The sequence below is a fragment of the Wasmannia auropunctata genome, unplaced genomic scaffold (genome assembly GCF_000956235.1).
Source record: "Wasmannia auropunctata unplaced genomic scaffold, wasmannia.A_1.0 LD336038.1, whole genome shotgun sequence".
Classification (NCBI taxonomy): Eukaryota; Metazoa; Arthropoda; class Insecta; order Hymenoptera; family Formicidae; genus Wasmannia; species Wasmannia auropunctata.
The window spans coordinates 372,159-398,879 of record NW_012026852.1 but is presented as its reverse complement, the minus strand read 5'-3'; the positions used below and the strand labels follow the sequence as shown (position 1 = coordinate 398,879).

The following is a 26,721-nucleotide window of genomic DNA, read 5'->3' as shown; positions in this document are numbered from 1 at the left end:
CGTTAGAATGGTCGGGAGACAATTAAGATGCTATCGTTTAATTAGGGCCAGACCCTGCGAAAACAAAGCCGTTCGACAACGCCATACGCCTCTAACATCGACGCGTCGACGCCGCCGCTAGTCGTCCTTCCGCTCATCCACGGCGTTACCCGAAGTGCGTGATAAATTGACTAGAAATAGGCGAGTCGAGGCAGGTGATGTCAGATTGGCAGATGTTCTTCGTTTGTCCCGATGCCCTTTGTTACCCTTATTTTCTTCTCTCCGCGCCTGTAACCTCGCGCGTGCACGCTGGAAATATATGATAACGTATCAATATCGTTTATACAGATGACATCTGACTGCGTGAACCGTTAGATTGTCACATTAAATAAATACCGTACATTTTTAATTCTCGAGAACTCGGCGAGAGAGGTTTCGATATTAATATTTCAATGCGTCCTAAAAGCGAGAACAGGATTTTTATGTTAGTACTCGTGATAATATAAACGCAACACTTTTCTTCGCGTCTATAAAGCTGAAAGCTAAATTCAATAAACTTGTAGCGGCTGTAAAAAAAAAATGCTCGTTAAAGATATGGCAAAGTTGTACGCAAACGTCGCAAACAGTTTAATGTCAATGCGCTACAACGTTGGAAGGAAAATCAGATGAAATTGCGCTTTGTTAATTTGCAATTTTAGTAATTTGTGCATTTCTGATATACCATTGCCACATTATGACTCCTCAAACATCGAGTTATAATTATTAACCGAAAGAGCGTATCGACGTTGATGTCATGTATTAAGCGATGCTCAAGAGCGGAGCTCTTTTCGCTACATATTTGCGGGAATACGGGTAAAGGTGCATTTTGCTCCCCCCCTCGTTTAGCACCGATCCAGTAGGCTGCGCAATTATATTCCTCGACGTGTACGATTTTGCTTTAATGAGCGCCGTTGGCCGAGGCACCCAGGATTTTATCGGATCGCGGAACGTCTCTCGAATACGCGCGGGCACGTGATTGGGCACCGCGGCAAGGGGGGATTCGCCTAGGATTGGCGGTATCGATCGATGATAATCCGAGGGAACGATCGCGCGGCCGGCCGTACCTCACGCATTATAAAAGCGGTATCGTTCGAGAAAGAGATGCCGGGGGATACGGTGACTAGATTATGGCGTTTGCACCGCGGAATTATAACTGTGGCGATGGCGCGGTGTTCTGATGGAGGGAGAGAAAGAGACAGAGGGAGAGAGAGAAACAGAGAGAGGAGTAGAAGGTGAAGAGGGAGGGGGGCCGTGTAATGCCGCGTATACGCGTATGTACCATAATGTCCGGCGATACCGCCCGCGGCCAAGGGGGGCGTGAGAGGGACGGGTCGGGGGGCAGAAGAGGGAAAGGGGGAGAGAGAGAAAGAGAGAGGAAGAGAGACAGATCGGTTCCAGGCCTCTTCCGCGGGATGGGATGTACACTCTCTCTCTGGACGGATCGTCACGCCGTTCCACACCCCCGTAACACACGCACGCGAGCCGGCGCATAAATCCCGCGTTACACCCACCCGTGTGGCTCATCTTTAATCCGTTAGATTCCGTGAATGCTTGCGGCCGGCCTCCTCCTCACGACGTTGATTCGAGAACCGCGATTCCGCCGTAATTGGGATTAGATTATTAGAGTCCTGTGTGCCTGCGCGCCCTCGCCTCTCGCTCGCGGCGAGGAATTCGCATCATCGCGCACGTTTCAGCGGAAACGTGGATTATGCTCCCGTGAGCGCGTGTTTATCCCCCCCCCCTTCCCTCGCCCCCGCGCTCCCCCCCCCGGTAATCAAAGCGACCGGCGTATCTCGTTTCGGGTGACGCGCCGCGAGACGCGTCTAATCCTTCTAGTTAGCTCTACCTAATCCGGAATCGCGACGCACGTGCATTTCCCTATCCGCTTTTGCAGTTTGTAATTTGTCGATTTGCGTAATTTGAAATCGGATTATCTCAAGGCGGACGTGCGAAGCAAGACCGCGTTATTGCCTGTGCGTTAAATCGCGGCCTGGGAATCTTGCCTCTGAATTTTTAATTTGGTCTACGTTCTTGTCAGTGAAGACACACATGTTTAGAAACTCTGAATTTCAGAAGTTTTTTTAGATTGCAAAATATAAAAAAAAATAAAAAAGAAATTTATGAAAAATATCAAAATTTATATGTCAGTTAAAGTAAAAGTTTAAAGTAGACAAACGGAGAGGAGTTAATTCAGTGGGCAGGCAAACAATGTTCTATTTCATATACTACGACGAAAGCTTTACCGTTGATAAAAGAAGAGAGATATGCGTAAGAGGGACGAAGGATCCTTCAATCTGAGCGCATACAAGCGAGCATTCATAGCGACGACTCGCCGTCGCTGCGCTCGTTTTCGTCTTTCGCTCTCGTATTGCTCAGACGGGGGAACATTGATATTTCATCGATAGATAAGCATGGCCGATCGATCGCAAACACAGCTGGGCTCACTCAGGTAATCCGAGCACAACGAGCCGTTGTGTTACCGCGACGGTTCTTCGCCGCCGCTTTGTGTATCTAACCGTCTTCTCCGGGCGATCCTCTGCACACGCAGCTTGCTGCACTTCTGCGTATTTCGCTATCTTTCGGCCGTCTTCGGAATGTTGACTCTGTTTAACCGGATTAGACGAGTGGACGACTTCTAAATGCCCCGTCTGCGAATTCACTCTCTCGCGAGCGAGCTAACTAGTCTCATCCAACGAATAGAATTCGGAATACTTCCAAAGTACTCGAGATATACCTACGTATATTTTTAATTACATCTGTACGAAAAGCTTTGCATAAAAATTGTTGTTAATGTGTTAAATCATTCAGTCTGAATGACCGATCTTCATTTGAATTGTTGCAGGTACGACCTGGGCTTGCGTCGGGGTAGCTAGTGAACCGTCTCTTCGTGACGAAGAAAATAAGACGGGGAGGCAGTCGACGAGGAAACGGGCGAATCCGCACGGAAGAAGAGTCCGCGGAGGAAGTCCGGAGAACGCAGGCGCAGACACCGTAGGTGATGTGAGGCTGGCGCCCGCCTCACGTCTGGGGTGATGCCCTCCAGTGAGCCTCATCCCCCGTACCACCTTCAGCACCACAACATTCCTCCCTCGCATCTACAGCAGCACACGCAGAGCGCGATCGAGCATCAGTTCTTTCAGTTGGTGGCGGCGCATCAACAGCAACAGCAACAGCGACAGCAGCAACACGGCGGACCCTTCCAAAATTCCACGTACGCGCAGCAGAAGCAGGAGATGAGCCCGGAGGAGGAGGGGGGCCGAGTGGGTGGGTCCCCCCCTGCGGCTGGGGCTGCACTTCATCAGCCCCATCACCCCCGCACGGCTAGTCCACCTTCGGGCACAGAACCCTGCACCCGCGACGCAATACCAACACCTACACCCATCTCTGATACAACTACCACCACGACGACTATGACGATGCAGTCACAGAGTCAGCAGCAACAGCAGCAACATGGTCCTAGCCCGAGTCCGAGCCCGACGGGCGGCGACGTGGAAAAGTTCGACGGTAAAATCGTTTATAACCCGGACGGGTCGGCCTATATCATCGAAGGCGAAAGCGAAGGACTCAGCGATGACGACTCTCTACCCGATGGTTGTATCATAGATGGGCGCGGTTGTTCGGTTCCTCACTCTTTAGTTTTCCCGCAAATCGCGAACGCATACTACGTATCGCGGTTATACGCGCATCAGGCCTACCAGCAGCAACAGCAACAACAGCGCTCGACGTCCCAACAGCACAATCCCGATCTTCCCGTGATGCACAGTTATCGGGTGATCAGTTACAGGAGCGCGGAGGGTAGTAAACAGCCTCCTCCAGCGCCCACAGTACCGCCGCCGCCTGCCGCGTCGGTCCCCGTCAAACCTATCCTAATGTGTTTCATATGCAAGCTCAGTTTTGGATACGCGAAAAGTTTCGTCGCGCATGCCCAGGGCGAGCATCAACTTACCCTAATGGAAGACGAACGACAGATACTCTCTCACTCGACGGCGTCGGCTATTATACAGGCCGTGGGTAGAGGAAAGCAGCCGCTCGTCAGTTTCCTAGAACCTGTCACGAGCTCGACCTGCGCTCAGTCGCCCGCGCAGATAAAGGCTCAACAACAGCAGCAACGCAGCGAGACCAACGAACACGAGACAACGCCGACCACAACGAGCACACCGGCGAGCACACCCGGCGTACCTAGTAGTCCCCAACAGCAACAGCAGCAACAACAGCAATCGCAACAGACGCAACAACAGCAGCGACCCTCGCCGAGCACTCCCACCACGCCCACGTCACACTCGAATCATCCTCTCACGTACAATCATCAACAGCAGCATCCCTGGACCGGCGCGCAAGTGAGCGCCGCGTCCTGGGCCAAAGCTCCTGACGCCATGCATTACAGCTCACCGCCACCGCCAACTTCGTCCACCAAAGGATCTCCGTCTTCGTACGCCGCTCTCACTCAGGCTCCACCGAACTTTCTGACCGGCACCACGATAGGTGTCTGTCCCGAACACATGCAAGGTAGACCAAGTGGAGTGGAATGCCCGAAGTGCGAGCTCATATTGACGAGCAGTCGACTCGCCGGTCCCGGCGGACCACTCGCCGGGATACACAGTCGAAACTCCTGCAAAACCCTGAAGTGTCCCAAGTGCAACTGGCACTACAAGTATCAAGAGACTCTCGAGATACACATGAAAGAAAAACATCCGGAGAGCGAGACGTCCTGTTTTTATTGCAATGCAGGTCAGCCTCATCCCAGGTTAGCGCGTGGCGAAACCTACACCTGTGGCTACAAGCCATACAGGTGCGAAGTGTGCAATTATTCCACCACGACGAAAGGTAATCTCAGCATACACATGCAGAGCGATAAGCATCTGAACAACATGCAGGAACTGCAGCAGGGAGGCGGGGGTGCTTCCGGTACCAGCAATCCTTCCTCGTCTCAGGACGCGCCAATGCCGACAAGGAGTCCCCACCATCAGCAGAATCACAGCCCACACCGGGCCGCTCAGAGCGGCAATCAGAGCAAGCCGAAGCTCTCGTTTCGCTGCGACATATGCAACTACGAGACAAACGTTGCGCGCAATCTGAGGATACACATGACGAGTGAAAAGCATACGCACAACTCGATGGTGCTGCACCAGAACATCAAGCACATGCAGACATTGTCCGCGTTGTCCCACCATCAACAGGCGCAGCACCACCATCAGCAACAGCAGCAACAACAACTCGAGCATTTGCTCCACTTAGGCGGCTTGGACAAACCGCAACCCACAGAAGCGGCATTGGCCGACTTAGCTTACAATCAAGCGGTCTTGATGACAATGATGACCGGCGGTCAAATGCCGCAGTTTCCGCCAGAACTTATAGGCTCCATAGCGAGCGCTGCTGCCATGACCAATCTGGGTGTTGGTGACGTTGGACTTTCACCGGACAGTATGGAACCGCCACCGGAACCTCCGGATCAGGATCCCAGCCATTTGTATCAATGCTGCATCTGCAATAACTTCGCGACGGACTCGCTCGAGGCTCTGAGTCACCATCTAGCCGTCGACAGAACCCGGACCCGCGAGAACGATATACTCGCGGTGATGAACGCAAACTTTGTCTGCACACTCTGTTCCTATAAAACCAACCTGAAGGCAAATTTCCAGTTGCACTGTAAGACTGACAAGCACCTGCAGCGGCTGCAGCACATGAACCACGTGAAGGAGGGTGGCCCGCGTAACGAATGGAAGCTCAAATACCTGGCGTCGCCCACGAGCGCCGCGCAATTGCGCTGCCACGCGTGCGACTACTACACCAACAGTGCTCACAAACTGGCCCTGCACGCCGCCCTGCCGAGGCACGAGGCCGCGTCCCTTCTGCTCCGTCATCTGCTCGAAGCGAGCAGCAACATCCAGACCCCCGGAAAATTGTATCATTGCGTGATATGCGGGTACAGCACCAGGCACCGATTGCCGCTGCTGCAGCACGTGAGATCGCTGCGGCACCTTCACATGGAACAGATACATCACATTCACAGGAGAGGCACCCTCGCGGGAAACGAGTCCCCGCACACGGATATCAGCGTCGTGTTTCAAGTGACTAGTGATCCCGATGTGCCGCCCACGCAACAGCCCAGTCCGACCACGCCAACGACGCCCAACGCTACGAGCACCAACAATGGTGAGTTACAACGAACGAACGTCTACGTGTCGCGAGTATAAGAAATATTGTCCGTTGCCGCCACGAAATATTAATTTACATATAATTATCCTCAACGCCGGTCAATAATGATACCTTAATGTACCTGAAAATATTTCATTTGTCAAAGACAATGTTTTGCGAAACGCGTTTTACGACGGAATTATCATTAATATGCCAGAATTATAAAAGAGCAATCGATAAGTAACGGCAACGGTACTAAAACTTGTACATTTAAGAAAGTTACATAACGGTGCAAAGTGTGTCAACGTTCAAACAACTTGGTTTCTCTGAAAAAGAAAAAGGCTTCGGTCTGTAATCACGAATATGTCGCGTTTTTCACTTCCTCGTCATTCAGAAAAAGTGAACTCCTTTAATCGCTTTTTTTTTGCGTGAGACAGCTGTCGCTATACGCTGAAAGAACATTGTGGTATTTTTCGATCAATCGACCTGCGGTATCTTTCTTTTTTTAAGTTTGTTATTCGTGTTGTGTTGTCTCTCTTGCCGTTCTCTCCCTTCCCTATAATTTGATGTATTTTATAAATGATAAATTAAATAAAAGTGTCAGAGTTGAGAATTTTTGTTATACAAGGTCTACTTGTGAGTAACATCCGAAAAATATGTCAAGGTACGTCGGAAACTACATTGCGAAAACGAGTACAATCAGGTTTCGTGACGATGAAACGTAATTCCTTTTACGGGTGAATTTCTTTTGTGCCGGCCTGCGCCCTACATTAGCAATGAAAGCTCACGACTGCGCCCTTAATGAATTCACTGGTCTCATTATTTTATTATCTCACAATTAGCCGGCGATTACGGTAATTTTGCGTGGCATATGGCCGTGGCGTGTGCCGCTGCCGCCGCCGCCGCCGCCGCCGCGGCGCGTCGCGCACAATACCCGCGTGTTATTATATATCGACGGGCTGTACTTACATAAATATACGAGTGGAGGAGAAGGCAGGAGCGCGAGGTGAAACCAGCAGCACGCGTTTTGCTCCGCGCGCGTTGCGCGACGTCGCAACTGACGGCCGTGCACGTTGCAAGTGTGCTTTCGGACAATACCGCGGCGATGCGTACACGGCGGTGGCTGTCCTCCTTTCGGTTTTTTTTTTTCGTTCGATTCTTTTCCGTTTTTTTTCTCCTTTTTTTTCTTTCTCGGTCTCTCTTCTCTCTCGTTTTTTTTTTGTAGGAAACCACCATCGGTAGTTCGATGTCGCCAATCTGTAATTTAGCATATTATTGTTGCAAAACTGGCGCGCGAGAGCATCTGCGACGCGTGCAGACATGCGTGCATGCGTCTTCGTTCGCGTCGTCTTCGAAACGTGTCCCCGCGTCGACGGAAAACTTTCTCTCTACGCGACGACGTCGCGCGTGCGTTACGAGCGCGATCGCTTGCGTAAATCCTTTTCCTGCCGAAAGGACCGGTGTATAATTGCGGCCGGTAATTCCGCCGCGCGATCGATCCGCGGGCGCGGGAGGAGAATCGCGAGCCGCGCGATTCTCGGGACAGGTCTAATCAATATAATAGCGCCGCCTAAGGAACGTTCCGCCACACAAGCGCACACCGCGTCGCCCTCCCGGTCGTATACGTGACACTGAAACGCGAAACTTTTCGCTGTGTGTTGGCACTGTCATAGTTTATACCGGTAGTATCTATAATTTACTTTCTCCCGCGTGGCGTTTCGAGTTAATGTCTCGGGGAACGAATCGCCGCGAAACGGATGGCTGTCTCTCCGGCTCTGAATACATAATGCCCAAGTTTAATATCGCGCCACGCCGGTCGGACGAAGGAGCCCGATTTATTGTGGCAAATCTCGGTGACCGGATAGAATCGTAAATAATCTTTAGTGTATGCCGATAGCTGCCCGATGAATCGTAATTGCGAAATTTTCCACGGTACCTGGAAACGTTATAAACAAGCCAGCCCTAAGATTTTTGCCGTCACTTCCCGCGCGGCCAAGTTACTGATTACACGTCACGTGTACATGAAAGTTTTTTTTTTAATTAGTCGCTTGTTGCCGTCGAGCTAACGCGGCTTGATACGAATAAATATCGATTGCGGCAAACAGGTTTGGTAATTTCAAAACACGGCTGATGTTCGCAAATATTACTAATAAACGGATCGTAAATTTTCTTCTCTTTTGCTTCACATCCGAGTTGTTTTAATTTCATGCTGGGACGTTTTGGTCGTAAAATTAAATATATCGATCAATAAATGTCAGTGTCAATAAAAAAAACTGACAAATTGTAATTTAATTTATAGTTTCTCATCTAGATTGACAAGATTTTACATAATATATATATTTACGTATCAATTTTTATATATTAATTTTTTGCGACGTGTATCGCTATTATAAAAAATAAAGAACAGTATTTGATTAAATAAATTTTAATAATTGTTTTGTTGTTTTTTATCTTTTGTAACCATAATTTATTTTGCTTAAATTAGCATTGTGGTATCTTTTATTTTGTTAATTTTTATGACATCTTGTAACCATAAAAACTTATTTTGTTAAAATCAGCACTGTGGTGATTTTTGTCGTTTTTAGTATGAGAGCGTTCGATAAGTATCTTGTTGTCACATAAAAATTCTGACACGAATTCTTTATTTTTTTTTTTAATCTATTTCTAGAACGACGAGAGGAAGGTAGTGATTGCGGTAGTGAAGTGAAACAAGAGCCGGACAATGATCCAGAGCCGGAAGCCGAGCCCGAGAATGACCAAGAAGAAATTACGTGCCTATACTGTACGTATCAGCCGACGTCGCGGGAAGAGTTACGGCAGCATTTGCAAGTGGCTCACGTTCAAGATTCGGAGGAGAAAACTGAAGCGGTAAAGGAAGAGCCGGCGGAATTGTTGTGCCCGTTGTGCCAAGATAATTTCAAGGAACGTCCCGCCCTGGAGAAGCACGTGATGCAAATTCACTCCGTTAATACCGACGGTCTGCAGAGGCTACTGTTATTGGTGGATCAAAGCCATTGGCTGAACAACAATAGGAATTCCTCGACGCCGGCTGTCACCGTAACGACGCCGACGTCGCCCACGACGACGACGAAGATCCATCAGGAAGAAGAGATGAGCGAACAGGGTGGTAATGATGATATCATGGAGATATACAGGTGTAACGTGTGCAACCGAGTTTGGCGCTCCATCGAGGAACTTCAACAACATCAGCGGGAAGCTCATCCGACTCTCACCACTTTGGCGGTCAGCGAGAAACATGTTTACAAGTATCGGTGCGTGCAGTGCAGCCTCGCGTTCAAAACCTTGGAGAAACTTCAGCAACACTCTCAGTATCACGCTATTAGAGATGCAACTAAATGCGCCCTGTGCGGACGATCTTTTCGCTCAGTCCAAGCCCTTCAGAGACATTTGGAATCCACTCACGATCTCCACGAGGAAGAGATGAATCAGTATAAGCAGAGTTTGCTCCAGCATCCTCTTCTTCAAGCGCTCACGGAAGAAACACTGAAGAGACAAGTCGGCCTGGCGAGCGAGCTGCATGTGGAAGATGACGCTGGTAGAGGCGACGAGGAGGAAAGTGATGCCAGCGATCAGCCGTCCCCGTTGCAGAAGGAACAACGATTACTGGAAGATTATCTAAACAGCCAAACGATCGCTGAGGATTCCTATCAAGATCCAAGTCGGAAATTCAAGTGTCACCGGTGCAAGGTGGCCTTCACGCGTCAGAGCTATTTGACGGGCCACAACAAGACCCTGTTGCACCGTAAGGGTGAAAAAATGTCTTATCCCATGGAGAAATATCTGGATCCCAACAGGCCGTATAAGTGCGACGTTTGCAAGGAGAGCTTCACGCAGAAGAACATACTTCTGGTGCACTACAACAGCGTGAGTCATTTGCACAAGTTGAAGCGAGCGATGCAGGAGCAAGGTAACAACAACACATTGATCTCCGTCGTACCTCCCGCTAGCCCGACTGAATCGCCCGACTCTCAGCAAGATCAAGACAAGAAACCGTATAAGTGCAACATCTGTAAGGTCGCTTATTCTCAGGGCAGCACTTTGGACATCCATATGAGAAGTGTTCTTCATCAAACGCGTGCCAGTAAACTGCAGGACCTCGCCGCCAGCGGCCAGTTAGATCTCGCTCGACCGTTGATCGAACAGCCGCCGCTGAGCCCGAACAGTCCGCCCGGCAACACGAACACGAGTACGGGAGGGATGCTCTCCTGTGCGCGCTGCAACAGTATGTTCGTCAATCAAGATCAGCTCACGGCGCATCAGCAACTGTGCAACATCTTGAACAATCCGGCATTGGCGTTGTTTCAACAGTTTGCTGCGTCGCAACAATTGGCTTCGTCCGCCCCGACTAAGACGCCACCTCCGACATCTACGACACCAGGGCCGCAACAGCACATGCAATCAACCACGCAGCACGCATCGCAGACCACGCAGGATATTCTCTCCCAGCCACGGCATAAGACCTCGCACATATACAAGCATCTGTTGGAGAGTTTCGGATTTGATCTCGTCATGCAGTTCAATGAGAATCACCAAAGACGACAGCGCAAGGAGGAGGAAGCGGCCGCCGCCCTTCAAGCGCAGCAAGAGCAGCAGAAGCAGGAACAGCAGAAGCAAGCTCTCGCTGCTCAAGCCATGCAGGAGAAGGAGGAGGAAGCCGAAGAGGCTCATATTGATGACGATGTGATACCCGAACTTACGCGCAGCACTTGCCAGCACTGCAATAAGGATTTCAGCAGCGTTTGGGTCCTGAAGGCGCACTGTGAGGAGGTTCATCGCGATCTCGTGCCGCGCGAGTTTCTCGAGAAGTATGCGCAGCAGTTCAAGTGCGAGTACGAGAAGAAAAGTGTCGTGGTGACCGTCGCGACGTCCTCGTCCACCACGACGGCGCCGAGAAGCTCAACGCCCGCCGCCGGACAGCCTCAAGATCTCAGCTCCGACAAAGAATCTCGTGAAAAGGAGAAGGAAGATAACACCGAGAGCAAAGAATGTATCAGCCGAACACCGGAAGCTACGTCTACTACTCCAGCGACCACTCCGGCGTTGAGCAACACGCCAGTTTCAAGCACGGATTCTATGACGCCGACTGTGCTGTCTACTAATCCGCAGCACCATATTTCACAACAGCAGCAGCAACAGCTACAGCAGCAGCAGCAGCAGCAACAACAACAACAACAACAACAGCAGCAGCAGCAGCAGCAAACTCAAATGTCACTTGCGCAACAGATGACCGAAATGCACGCTGCTCTAAATGCTGCAATGGCTGCATCCCAGCTGCAGCAGTTACAACAATATCCTGGATTAATGATGGGAATGATGGGATTACCATTGGGCTTAAATGTACCCGCCTTAGCTGCCATGAATCTGCAACCGCCTCTAGTGCCAATGATGCTACCGCCACCACCGTATGATGGTGCCGCTGCTGCATATCCATCGATTAATCAAGCAGATCTTCTTGCCAAACAACATCTTGCCTTGCAACAACAACAGGCAGCAGCAGCCGTAAGTAAACCATGCTTGTTATGCGTAACCTAGGATCCATATGTTTAAACATTCATTTTTTTATTTAACCATTTATGTATATATACGTTGACAAAACGAGGTTTTCATAAAAAAATATTTAAATAGAATTAAAAGAATATTGAACAAAACAGATATACTAAAAAATAGTGTTAGTATACATATATTAATAATTTCAACAGTTTCAAGTTTTGTATAAATAATATATTCATAGTAAGAAATCACAGTGAGAGAGTAAACACAAAATTATTAAGTAAAAATTTAAAATTTTAAAAGAGAATTTAAAGAATTCCGCACAAATATAAATATCTTACAGAACATATTATATATTATCAATTAAATTTAAATCTAATTGAATGAAACTTCGGGTAGCGAGTAGTTGCTTCACCGCGATTCCGGCGGAGAAGAAATCTGCTTCAGGATTAGCGATTCTGTCCATGCGAGCTCTTGGATTTCCTCACCTGTGTCCGAGGAACCATGTCCAAACTCTATTCCTATGCACACCACATTTATCCTTCCTTCACATCCGACCTCTATCAACCCACCTTGGCCAGAGTTAGTAATGTTAGTACAGACGTTATTTGAAGAACGGCAGCGTAACAAAGATAGTCCTTATAATTTCAATAATCCACAATAATCAATCTAAATCTCGACGAGTACGAGAAAACCGGAGGCTAAAATCTCTGCTTGATTGAATTAAGAAGAAGATGGCCTTCAGTCCCCAGTAGCCTGCTAATTACACAAGGAAAAAGAAAAGATAGTGATTAAAAAAATATAAATAATTATCATAACAGAATATCTGTGTATAAATATAAATGATTCAGTAAATAAATTAAATTAAAAAGGAGTAAAGTCAATAAGAGACTGTGTGAAACTAATAAGATTCAACACGAGCATTGTTTAGATATTTATTATTATCAATTGACATAATAAATTAAATTAAAATGTAATTAGATTTATATTGACAAAGAATGCTTTTTAAAATTAATAAATTTAATTTAATTTACATGTCTATATTGTTAACTTAATTTAATTTTAACGTAACAAGTTCCTTGAATTAATAACATTTCGTTTTCAATTTCCGTGTATGTCAGAATATACATATTACTACATGTCAAAATGTATTACTTTAATACAAAACATGTGATGAAAAAAAACAACCATATCTAATTTCAGGCAAATGCTGCTGCATCGCAGAAACGAGCGCGTACGCGTATCACTGACGAACAACTAAAAATACTGCGAGCACATTTCGACATTAATAATTCCCCTGGTGAAGAGCAAATCCTAGACATGGCCGCTCAGAGCGGTCTTCCGCCCAAAGTCATAAAACATTGGTTCCGAAATACGTTATTTAAAGAACGGCAGCGTAACAAAGACAGTCCTTACAATTTCAATAATCCGCCAAGTACCACTCTAAATCTCGAGGAGTACGAGAAAACCGGCGAGGCGAAGGTAACTCCGTTAAATTCAAGCGTATCCGGTAGCAGTTCCTCCGACGATAAGAGCCCAAATAAGCAAGCCACGCCTCCACCGCAAAACACCAGCGCGTCTCAAGCCGAGATTAAGCAGGAGGCTCTTGAACAGTCGCAGTGTCAACAGCAGCAGCAAACTGTGCAACATCAAGAGGACCAGCAGCATCACTCGCCCGGTAGCTCGGGCGGACAACAATCCCGACCGCATTCACCCGCGCTCAGTATGAGTTCCGTATTCTCGGCCATCCATCACGACATCTCTTCCCATCCCCCGTCGACCACGAACGCCTCGAGCGCCCCGATGCTGCCGCCGAAATTGGCCTCCCAAAACTTTGCCAATCCCACTCCGGGTGCCGGTGGCGTAGTGCCGAGCGCGATCGCCGCAATGGCGCTCACACCGCAGAGGTCCTTGAGCCCGGGTCGCGGACCGACCGACTACTTTGGTGGCAGTAATAACGGCAGTACCTCCAGCGGCAGTTCCGGTAAACGCGCCAATCGCACCAGATTCACGGACTACCAAATAAAAGTCCTCCAGGAATTTTTCGAGAACAACGCTTATCCGAAAGACGACGACTTGGAGTACCTCAGCAAACTCCTTGGTTTGAGCCCGCGCGTGATCGTGGTGTGGTTTCAAAATGCTAGACAGAAAGCACGTAAGGTCTACGAGAATCAACCCGCCGCCGAACCAGTGGCAACGGGCGGACGCGAAAGCGACGATGGCTCTGGTAGATTTCAGAGGACACCAGGTTTGAACTACCAATGCAAAAAGTGCCTGCTAGTATTTCAGAGATATTATGAGCTTATCCGTCATCAGAAGACTCACTGTTTCAAAGAGGAGGACGCCAAGAGGAGCGCGCAAGCACAGGCCGCGGCGGCTCAGGTCGCTGCGGTTCTGAGCTCCGAAGATAGCAACAGCAGCTCCACGACGACTACAAACAACACGGTAGCCAACAATCCGACGACTGCGCCCGCGCTCACCGAACAGCTGCAACAACCATTAAGCACCGCTTCGTCACCTCTCCAACAACAAACCCTGTCTCTGACGCAACAACAATCTCAATCGTCGCAACAGCAGCAGCAGCAGCAGCAGCAGCAGCAACAGCAGCAGCAGTCGCAAACAGAGTCGAAGGAAGGTAGCTTTCAGTGTGACAAATGCAACCTAATGTTCGGTCGATTCGAACTTTGGCGCGAACATCAGTTAATACATATCATGAACCCGACCTTGTTCCCCTCAGCGTATCCACCTGATTCACCCTTCGGAATTTTGCAACAGCAAGCACTAACTAACGCTAGCCAGGTTGGAGTCGCAACGGACACTCCGCATTCGCTCATCAGCATGATGCAGAAGAGGAAGTTCGAAGATCTCGAGGAGGGAACGGGCAGCGACAACCGCTCGAACTCGGAGCACAGCGAGCAGCCCAAGGACAAGCGTTTACGTACGACGATACTTCCGGAACAATTGGACTATCTTTATCAAAAATACCAGATCGAATCTAATCCATCGAGGAAGATGCTGGAGACCATCGCTCGTGAGGTTGGCTTGAAAAAGCGTGTGGTGCAGGTATGGTTTCAGAACACCCGCGCACGCGAGCGTAAGGGCCAATTTCGCGCTCACAGCCAAGTTATCAATAAGCGCTGCCCGTTCTGCCCGGCGCTATTCAAAGTCAAATCCGCTTTGGAATCTCATCTTAGCAGCAAACACGCCGACCAGGTGGCTCGCGGCGAAGTGAACATAGACAACATCCCGGATGAAGAGCTCTCGATGGAGTCCGTTCCTTCGAATTCTAGCACTCCGCACATGATGCCACCGTTGTTTCCGCCTATCAACAACAGCGACATGGAGGCATCCTTGAAATCCTTGAAATACTACGAGGACATGAAACGATACTTCAGCGAGTTGGCGCACGCCAGTAACGGAAAGCAAGAAACGGCGAATCATCAGGCCAGCGGAAACAGCGGCGAGTCACCGTTGGATCTGAGCAAACCAGTCGATCTCAGCCGGCCGGTGAAACTGTGTTTGAGCAACATCAGCAGCCTTCTCGAGGAGCAACACGGCGTCCACTTCCGCGGCGGCAGTGACTGCGGACCTCTGACTGACTTATCCGAACGTAGCGTCTGCGACGACGACAGCATGAGCGAGACCACGGAGTTTCTAGATGACGAGAGCGGCCCGGCGAGCCCGGCCTCGAGCACACAGAGCTCGAGGCAGGGACCCGCCAGTGGAAGTACCGGGAACACGCCGGGGCCGCCAGTGACCGGTGGACAATCCGGCGGGAATACTGGCCAATCCGGCGGCAAGCGATATCGCACGCAGATGTCGGCCACTCAGGTGAAGGTGATGAAGTCGCTCTTCTCGGACTACAAGACGCCGACGATGGCTGAATGCGAGATGCTCGGCCGTGAGATCGGCCTTCCGAAGCGGGTGGTCCAGGTGAGCATCGATAGTCCTCGTGCGAGCCGACCCTGTGCTCGTAGTAACCATTAATATCCGCAAGAAGATGCATTCTTCGGACGCGCGCGCGTCTAATCCAAGCGATTCCGAGCGTTACGGAGACTAATGGAGACGAGTTGCAGGTGTGGTTCCAGAATGCCCGCGCTAAGGAGAAGAAGGCTAGATTGGCGGCTGGTCTGCCGGCCGAGGGCTCGGCCGTTCAACCGCATCGCGGACCGACCGGACCGGACGAGTGCAGACTGTGCTCTGTACGCTACTCAGCCAAGACACCGCTGCAGGAGCATGTTTTCTCGCGGCGACACATCGAGTCGGTGCGCATGGCCGTCGAGGAGGGCAGCTTGGTGCCGCCGACCCCCGGGGCGCCGATCGTGCCGCCTATCACCAATGCCGCCGGCGTGCCCGGTATCGGCAATTCGCCGGTGGTCGCCACGGCCAGCCAGCAAGTCAACCAGCAGCAGCAGCAGCAGCAGCAGCAGCAGTCGGACGAAAACATGATGTACGGATCCGTGTTCCTTCATCCCACGGCAATGTTCCAGTCACAGCAGCAGCAGCAGCAGCAGCAACAGCAGCAGCAGCAGCATCCCGCCGCCGCTACGGCCAGCGCAGCTAGTACTACGGCCGGTGAGTGTCTGGCTGACTTAAATGACTAAACGATTACACGACGTCGATTCGAAATTCGTTTTAACTGATTTAACGAGCCATGAATATACATGTCACATTTTCATCTCAACTTTTTATTTTTTTATATAATATATATTATATATTATATATTATATATATACACACACACACATATATATATATACGTACGTATGTGCACGACATGTACGTATGTTTTTATTATTATATATCATTATATATTACATGTATACATGTAATATATAATATGTTATATATATTATAGTATATATACATATATATGTATATAAAGTATATGTATACATACCATATATATGTATTGTATATTTAAAAATATTATGTATTTATATGGCGTAGAATTTTTGAAGCAGTTTGTTTTACTTATTGCTAATGAAAAGAATTTTATTTCGGTTTTCGGCATTTTGTTTAATAAGATCGACGAGAACGAATCTTATGCGGCATTGGCGTTCATTAAAATTGACGCTGCGCCAAAGAATTTCGAACTCGCCGGCGTTTAAGTCGTTTATAAATGTTTTGTAATACGTAACGTATAAACTGGCTTGTGATATAGGCTCCTGTTATGAATGGACCCTGTAAGGGTCTGTTCGATTTAAGAATCGATACTAGGCGATTAGCATAACTTTATAATATCATCATGATGATCACTATGATGCTCGATTACGAATGTATACATACGAAACGTATACATTCTCTAAATATATTTCTACATGTGTATTATTTGTACAGATTTATACATTTAGAATATATCTAAATTTCTAGAGTTAGGGTATATTCTCTAAAGTTCCTATCCAATCATAATAATCAATTAGATATCTAGCAGAGATAATCAGTAATATTTTATAAGAATGAATGAAAGTAAAATGAAAATATCACGAAAGAGCGAATAAATGAATAAAAGAGCGAAAGAGAAAAACGGGAGGGGAAAACGTATATGAAAAGTAGTAGAATTTATATGAAAGTGTGAAGGTAGTTTTATTAGTGATTTAGATTATTGATTCTGGCTAAAAGATTTAATCTTTCTATAGTTATTGATTCGCGCTAAAAGATTTAATGACAAAGCTATTAAATTGTGTTTCTACGATCTGTACAGTTAAAGACTCAACTATACGAATTCTATTACTATATTTTGTATTTCAAGATTTTAGCGATTTATCCATTTTAACTGATTATAATCCATCTAATATTCTAAGCGATGTGACTGTTATTCTATCGTCCTCGTTATCGTCGTCATTATTTGCGAAGTCATTCCAACATCTTGACGCCCTTTACGGATTTCGTCCTCGTTTCGTCCTTTAGTAAATTGTAAATACTGCGTAAGTTTCCCTGTACAATTCGACCCAGAAATCCGAATAGGGCCCTTCCTCGCAATCTTAGCCCGTTAATTCAACTAAGCACGACAATATTAATTCTACGTGTTAGATCACAAGCAGCGTCCCACCATCGCTGTAGCGCCTGCCATTTGACGACGTAATATGAAATTACGATAATCGGACTTACTGTCGTTGCGAATGTTTACGTATATGTGAATTTATTAATTATTATTTTCTTTTATATTAGTTATTTATGAATCTTCCTTGTGATGGTCACGCTTTCGTCTGCCCACGCGTTTTTTCTTTCCTCCTCGATTGGAACCGGATATCTCGACTGCGAGCAACTGGCGGTACAACGTCCGTTTATTTCTCTCTTTCGAATTTATTTTATTTTACACTCGTATCCATGGCTGACGAGGGTGTGGCTTCGCTTCTCGCTTTTCCTATGTATTAACGCGTTATTAAGTATTATTGTATCGATCTTACGTCAAAACACAATTACTGTCAGTATGGTATATTATTTTCCTATGTATGCGTTATGTATATATTTTATTATTATTATTATTATTATTATTATTATTATTATTTAACTATTCATATTCATCATCCTCCAATAAGCTATTGATATTGATTAATACTATGTTATTAATATTATTTGTTTTTTTCTAGTCTTAAATAAATTCACAAATAGTACATTATTTTTTCGTTTCTTTCTTGTTTCAATTTTTGTGTTCTATCCTGAATATCCTTATTCCATCGCAAGAAGTCATCTGTTACACCAGAAATGTGTTGGTAAGTCGCGCGATTGTTCCAAATCTTATCATTTAATTAAATATACGAACGAGTCGAAATAAATGATACATGTGCGAGATTTTATGAGATAGGTTTTATCTTTGCACAGCGCAGAAAGGACTGACGTGCATGCCGTAGGTGTTTGTAAAGGCGACATAATTCACGTGCTCGAACGGAAGCTTTTCATAATTTTGCAACTGAAATAAATCGTATTGCAGGGGCGACGCTATACGCTTAATTGTGTGGCGGGTGCCTACGTTACGTTAATATTGGCTTTTAGGATTACAGATCAACACATATACTCGTACTATACTATGGTGGCCTGTATAGCCACTAACCAAGCCTGTAACCTCGATCGCATGATGAGATCATAAGTTAAGTTAGTAGCTACAAACTCTAGGAGCGACTAACTCGCGTCCACTTAATGAATTAGAAATGACAAGGAAACATTAAGGTGACGTGCTGACCCGAGACTTGTGCTCATCATTTACCACGTTTCGATGTCCCGCATAAATTATTTTTGTCCAACGCAAAATCCTTTCTGTTATACACGGTACGTGAGAGGCAATAAAATCTATTCTTTTCATAACTATCTGATAAAGCGAGTCTAAAGCGTTTGAAAAAAAGAACAGCTTTAAATTGCTAAAACTTTGCAAAAAATTAAAACATTCTCGAAACTTTAATTATTATATATTTGGAACTTCGGTTTTTATAGATTCCGATTTAAATATTCTTGCGTAGCTGGAGTGTTTGTTATTGCTATGAACATTAAACGAGTCTTATGACTCTTCAATTCAAGCGTGCTTCACGAAATTAATCATTTTTATTAAATTATAACCGAAGGATATGCTACAGTTACTAAACTCGTCCAGATTTTTATAACAATTCGATATAAAAAAAAATTAGTTTACCGCGTAGTAAATACATTTTGGAAAATACAGATCAAATGATCCTTGAATATGATTAAAGACTTCTTAGCTTTTTACAGTTTGAACTAAATGAGTTTTCTGCATGTTGCAATTTGCGATAAACGAACGAAACGTCGATGGGATACTCGAGACGGAGGGGGTAGACCGCTGAAATTGCCGGATAACCTCGTGATTGGTCACAAATTTGACACGCGCGTCCGCGTCGCCTCGGCAAAAAGCTCGGATATTAATTAGTCGCGGTGCTTTTTCGAGGCGCGTCTTAGGCGCGACACAAAAGCGACGTAGATATACGCGGCATCGCGCGACGAGACGGAGGATCGCATGAACCATTGTGCGCGTGGTCATGGTCGTTCATCGACAGTCCACCTCGGACGTTACCGCGGCTGCCTCGATAAAATTCCCCAAACGACGCGATTGCCGGCGTTGAATGGGACGAGACATGTGGAAAAAAGGGAACAATAGGCTCCGATATTCGCTGGGAAAATTGATTTTCTAGCGACGGAACGTTGTCGGCGCTTTTGAGTCGCCGCATTGTCTCGCGTTACTTCACGGAGGGCTCCGCGCCGCGTTCAGTTGAATTTTTCTGGGATCGCGCTTATAAGCGTTATAAAGCGCTGCTGCTTGTTAAGAGAAAACGCGCGAGAAAAGAAAGAGAAAGAGACTTTTTGCACTTTTGCTTAATACGTCTCGTAATTCGTTTCTCCGATAGACGACTCGAGCGTATCGTAAATATTCTATTTGTAGGCAAACACGCGGCAAATTACGTCGCGATGTGACACGAGATTTAATTCATTAATATACAGAGTGCGGCGCACACGCGCGTGCACGCGCGTAACGAAAACAGTTTCCGAGTGATTTCTATTTCTATTTCATTATTTATGAAACGTACACGCGCGGTCCTCTAGAATACACCGACGTGAAGAGCCCCGGCCGAATCTCTTATACATTCCATAGTTATGCACACGACATCCCGAAAGCGCGCCCCGAAGAATAAAGGCAAAGAAAATCTATACGCCGAGTTGGCATTGAAATCCCATGCTAATGCTGAGTACACAGCGAGCGGAGAGCGAGCAAACGTCCCGTCGTGTCGCGGCACGTGTCACATCGACACTTCCGTATATATAGATATATACATATATATATGTGTGTGTGTATATATATATATATATATAATATACACACCTATGTCTAAACATTCACTCGAGTTTCTCGATCCAAGTTTCGGCGCGGCGGAAAGAAGAAGAGGAAGTGGAAGGAGGAGGAGGAAGATTCGGAGGGAGGGGGACTTAACACGGGGAATTCAGCGGGCCTCAACCCTTCCGGTCGCGTCTCGTGGCGGGGCCACGTGTCGCTTTCAGGAGGACAAGCAGGCGCGAGGTGTGTGCCGCGCACACGCGTCACTCCGTCAAAAACCTTATGCTAATGCCGGTCGACTCGCGGGATCGCCCGCGGCACGAAACACAAACCGTCACCGGCGCACACATATATATACACGCGTATACGATTTTGTAGCGACCGACAGCGGCGGCGCGGCGGCGGAACGATTATACGCGCGATTCGTGAAATTATGCAAAGTACACGGCGCGCGCGGCGAGGAAACTCTGCTCCTCCTCGAGTCGTGGACTCGCTCGCTCGCTCGCTCGCTTCGCCTCGCGTGCTGCGCCCCGACCGACGACGTTCGAGGGGTGCGCGATAGGCACGTGCGTGGCGCCGCGTTTGCAGCGGAAATGCAAATGGTAACTTCTCTCCTCCGTTGGGGTTGGGGAGCCGACCGCGGCGGTTCCTCTTTGTCCCCCGAGCGGGAGGAGGACGCGTTGCGTGCGCCGCGCCGGGGCGCCTCGGCGATGAATATTGAGTCGTCCAGCAATCTGAGAGATTATCCCTTCCGACCGCGCATTCTGCGTAAAATCGCGCTATTTTTTTTTTCTATTCAACTTTCTTTCCCGAGGGGAGAACTCGCTCGAGGAATAGAGGCGTTATATTAAGAAACGTTACGTGTTGTCTAGGTTCTCTCTCGATCGTACATTCGATATCGCGTAACGGCAACTTGTACAGCGTACCGCCTAATAAAATATGTATTAGTTGAAGAAATACACGAGAAACACATTTCAGTAAAATACGAAGAGCTTGTAAATCTTTTTTCTAAAATCTGTAAATACAAAGTTTGAATAAATTGAGACATGTGTATTCTATGTATGTACATCTATAAAAAAAAAAATATAATAATTAAACATGATAAATAATCAAAATATTGTTCTGTTATAATATCTATTCGATAAAAAGATTATAACTGAGGTATTGTTTTATGTATATCTACATGTGTCGCGATAAAAAAAATTATAAAACATATATTCTTGGATATAACAAAAAATGTGTGCTTAATTGATTCGTAGCGCAGATCGCGTTAATAAACGTTACCTTAGCGACAAAGAAACCTTCTGCACTGTATAAAAAGACGTCTGGCTTAGAATTATAAATGTATTCCGGTATTGAACATGTTTTAGCCTTAGAATTACTTTATCTTCATTATTATGTCTTAGCTTCCTCGTAGATCAGGATCATGTCAGCTTTATCTCGGTAGCCGATGCCCACGTTCGCTAAATGACTTTATATCTCCCGATAAAAGTTTCGCGCATTAATAGAGGACATTCTAGGACTAGCAGAAAAGCTACTCGGTTTAACGCGCCAGCCATCCTGGTGCACATGTTGAAAGATTAATCGACGACTCAATCAATCCAATAAACAAGGTGTAACGCGACGTACAGTCAGTAATAATTCCACTAATCGCTGCTACTCCATGTATATTCATTAACCCTCTTTATAACTTGCCTTTGCTGTTAAACCCATTAAATCATCGCCTACATTGAAAATAACACACATTCCGCCGCGCTCGCCGCTCCCGAGACGGCTCGAGGAACAATCAAGGCGATCGTTAATATAGGCCAAAGGATTCGAGGGAACGAAACGTGTCGCCTTTGTTGAGCGGGAGACTTAGAGGCCACCGGAGATATAAGGAATTAGCATGCCGCGAGGCGAATCGTCCTTTTTTTTCCTCGAACGTCCGGGCATCCTCGCGGCCTTCGTGCATTCGCTCTCCTAATCCCTTTGAATTTCGGCGAGCGGGGAGACCCGCTCTCTTTCTTTCTCCCGGCCTAACTTTGAGCCGCGGCGAAGGAGGACCACGAAATCGGTCTCCCTCTCTCACCTTTTCGTCCGCGCCTGTGTCCTCCGTCTGTGTCCTATCCCATAGGCCCCATATGTTACTGGATCCGTGGCCTAGCTATTAATTATATCGATCTATATAGGCTGCGCGTAGTTAACGGCGGCAGCGCGCGAGCCAGACCCCGGTGACGCTTTATGGTCGTTCTCTCTTTCCCCCTTTCCCCCCTTTACCGATCCCCCTTTTCTCTCCTTGTCTCTCTCTCTCTCTCTCTCTTTCTCTCTTTCATTCTGCTCTTCCTCTCCGCTCTCCGACGGCGAGAAGTGAGAACCTAAAAAAAGCTGGAGCCTCACGCATTGCGCAGAAATACATAAAACCCGACCGAAGGCATAAATCATTAGGGCCGATGTAGAGAAACTATTACGTGACTCATGCCTGGGGATCCGGAGAACTGGAAGGGGAGGGAGAAAAGGAGATAGCATGGATTATATGAAAAAAAAAATGTTTGAGGGGTAGCGGTGTGCTTCCTAGGGGTACCTAACCGTCAGTGAAGCTCCAGTTAGCAGATTATTCAAGTCGTTTCGGCGAGATTTCCGCTGATCTTTAGTCACGTCCTTTATTGAATTACGCACGTCAGATCACACAGGTCGTGTGATTTTCTTCCGAGCAATATTACGTCCCGCAAAAAGAATATAAGATTTTAGAAGACAGTTTTAGGATCTTTCTCGGGAACCCAGTCACCCAATTTATTGCGTAAACGTTCACCTGAAATGATTTTTACGTCCTAAAAGAAGTTACTATATTATTAATTAAACTAAATTCTTTGTATATTATATATTAATTGTTTTATTATTTATTGATATTTGAGATCATTTATATATAAATTTTACTCGATATTTTCTAAAAAATAAAAATAGAAATGGATTTTTGATCAGTAAAAAAATTACTATGACTGAATTTTATTTTCTCACTGCTAGAATCAAAATCATCTTATTGTTAGGTGATTATTCTCGAATTAAAAAAAAAGTATTCTCGGCAAAATAGCTCAGTGTTAATTGGTTAATTTTAATTTCTATTTATGACAATAAGTTTTTAAGAAAATTTACGATGATACTTCTCGAAACTGGACCATTTCATTAAACCTAAAAAAAAAAGACTAAAATCCTTCGGTATTTTTAGTATCGTCTAGGCAAAATATGATACCTGCACGAATCCGCAATTTTTTATCACAATAAAAACTTAGAGCTGTTACAATGATAGGGTATATAATATTATAATAAAAATCGAGTTAGTTGAAACCATTCAAAAAAAGAGTTAAATATTTAATAATCTGACAAAAATAAAAAATATTTTGAAAAACGCTGAAAAAAATACACGTAAAAAATTTTTTAAATTATACATATGTTTACTTATATTCTTGTCAGGGTTGGGGGAAGTTACTTTTCTTACATATTTTACATTTTATATACTTTTCATGTGACGCGCACAATGCCGTGATAATTTTTAACTATATAGGTTTTTGCAATCCGTAGTGTATATAATAAATCACTGTTTATCTGTGTGACGATATAGCTCGTATATAGAAAAATGCGCGGACGGGGCTCGCTAAAAAGCATTTCATGACTTTCGTTTTCCTCCGTGTGGTACGTTACGGCGTTGCGTCATCCGGGAGAAAGAGGAGGATCGTTCGTGGATGCCGTAAAGTATCGATTCGCTCTCATACGCGGCAGAAGTGAGTCCGCGCGGCCGCGCGCAGCCGGGGACCGTCAGGCGTCAGCACGTCACTTTCTCCGCGGACGCGGACTGCGCTACGCGTACGACAGCCAGGCGGTGTAGAGACGCCGGTCGAGGAAGGTTTCTTTCTTCGGACGCCTCAGCGCGCCGGACTTTGCCGGTCGGGAGAGCCGGACGAGGCGTCGTCACCGCTCCGGGGAGAGGAGCCGGCCGCGGAAACGGGAGAGTCACCGAGATAATCGCGCTCGTGGATAATCTAGTAAAAGTAGCGACGAGAGTATACGCGCGGCTCTCCCCCCCCTACCCCTCTCCCTCCCTCCTCCACCTCGGTGTTTGTCGAAGGCGCTACTGGAATCCGACAAAAAACTCGCCGGTCGGCTACCGGCCACTCTAATGCCTCGCTATAATGCGCCACGTTATTTCCAACCGTTCCGTTCCGTTCGGCCACGCCGATCCCTCCAGCAGAGGCATCCTCGTGACGCGCTACCTTCGGCCCACATATCATCACCTCGTTTCGGGCACGAGATTCAAGAACACGACCGACGACCACGTTCGATCTTCAAGACCTGATTCTAGCTAGTCTCTTTAAATTCGAAATCTGTTCGCACAAAAACGTAAATCTCAAGAATCTCGTATAGTTGCAATATTTGCATAATAATTAATCCAAAATATCGATGTTTCGATGATTCGATAATTTAATATTTACAAATTTCAATGAGAAATAGCTATCGATTGGGACTTTTATTTATTAATGAATTTGGATGTAATTGCTGGAGCAGAACACACACGTGTAATTAATTGAACGCTCATCTTTTTCTTTTCAACTTTTCAAATCGATCGGCACGAAGAGATTCGAGCGCACAAAAATTCTCGGACCTGTCTCGGTCGCGCGAGCAGCGCCGGAAAATACGAAACGCAATTGTTCGCCGAGGATGGCTTCGTCGGCCGGCGAGGCGATCGAATTGTTACGACCCGAAGTGCGCGAGAACGACGGTGCCATAAACCTCGGCCGAGGGAACATGGCAACGACGAGAGTTATGGCAATGATGCCTGGGAGTTCCACGCATGACTCGGCACGAGGCAAGGCACCTCGCCGGGGCCCCGGCGAGTCAAAAAAGAGAGGGGCCCCGCGGGTCGTTTAGTGCCTCGATACGCGCCGCTCGCTATACGCCTCGCAAAAAATGATCGATCGCTAATTACTAGAAACCGTCCCGATCCTTGATATGTGAAAGCCGATTATATAAAGACGATCTCAAATATACTTAGTAAATCAGAAAGTTAACGGTATTCCCGGAGGCCTGAGGATGAATCAGCATGGAAATGACACGACGAAACATATTTGCGCGTACGCAAAAATGAATGGCTGGTTATATTTACATTTCCAATTGGATTAGCCGTCGTAATTTGAGGAGTGAATAATGTGTAGGTATATTATTTTTTAACGGTTAAAACATTATAAAGACGTCTTTTAAAGATAAGAAGAACCTTTGAATTTATATATATTCAATCCTCCATGGTTTGCAGTTTATTAACGCCTTCGTTTCGCGATTCGATGGAGTCTCCGGAAACGGCAAAATATCTTAGCCAACGGAGAGGAGAAAATGTCAAAATCATGATAATTTTCTAAATTAACGCACTTCCATCAAAGTCAAGATCTAATTTCTCTCCCCTACTTTGCTATACGTTCCGCGTTCCAGAAGACGTATCATTAAATTGAAAATGACGTACTTTCGTGAGTAAATTAAGTTTCAAACTGTCAATATATCCCACGCCGCTCTCTCGAGCTGCAAGATTGAATTTCTCGGACTTTAAAGTACACACGTAACTCGCGGCCTATCATCCGTCATCACGGGCTCTAAAAAGGACCTCGGTATAAGGCCGAGGTAAAGAGGCACACGTAGGGTCGGGTGATGTAGCGTCGATGCCTGCCTTGATACGTCCCGGTACCGCGCGCTCCGCTCCGGGACGACCGCAGCCCCCGCGCGAACCCCGGGACTCTGCCGGACAGACTTGTCGGCGGTGGTCGACGGTGGTTGATGTTGTTGTCTGAATTATACTCTGATTATACTGGCGAGCGCACGGCGGGTATGATTAAACATTAAACAACGCCATTACGCGCGGGGGAGAGAGAGAGAGAGAGAGAAAGAGAGGAGCCGAGCCGAGGCGCACGAGACGCGGAACGCCCGTGGTGGACGATGAAGGAGTAAGGACGTTGGGGATCAGGAGGACCGAGGGCGAGGGTGGAAGAACGTGGGGAGGGCGAGGCGAGATTCCCCCGCTCGTCCTCCCCGGGTGACCGCGGCCGCTCGTGTCCTCCTACGAGTCGAGGATTAGCTTGTAATTCCTCGCGCGGCGCGCCGCCGCTGACTATCTTCGCCGGGACCGGCTAGGCTCTGCGGCCGGGCTCGCCTAACCAGAAACAGGAATGCCAAGAAGCGTAATTAGCTATTCGCCCCGCGAGAGGAGCCTATTTGCTTTACCGCATTCCACACCGCCATTCACGACGGGCGAAGCCCCC

The 26,721-nt window shown here is 46.9% G+C and overlaps 1 protein-coding gene across 1 annotated transcript in view; it reads left to right on the top strand.

The window, feature by feature from the left end:
- The first annotated feature begins 3,050 nt into the window (after positions 1–3,050).
- The window catches only part of LOC105452024 (zinc finger homeobox protein 4), a 103,443-nt gene continuing 79,772 nt past the window's right edge, over positions 3,051–26,721 (top strand). The window contains exons 1-4 of the mRNA XM_011692807.1: positions 3,051–6,171; positions 8,822–11,673; positions 12,868–15,597; positions 15,741–16,239. Coding sequence (XP_011691109.1) covers positions 3,051–6,171; positions 8,822–11,673; positions 12,868–15,597; positions 15,741–16,239 — 9,202 coding nt within the window. The remainder of the gene's footprint in view (positions 6,172–8,821; positions 11,674–12,867; positions 15,598–15,740; positions 16,240–26,721) is intronic.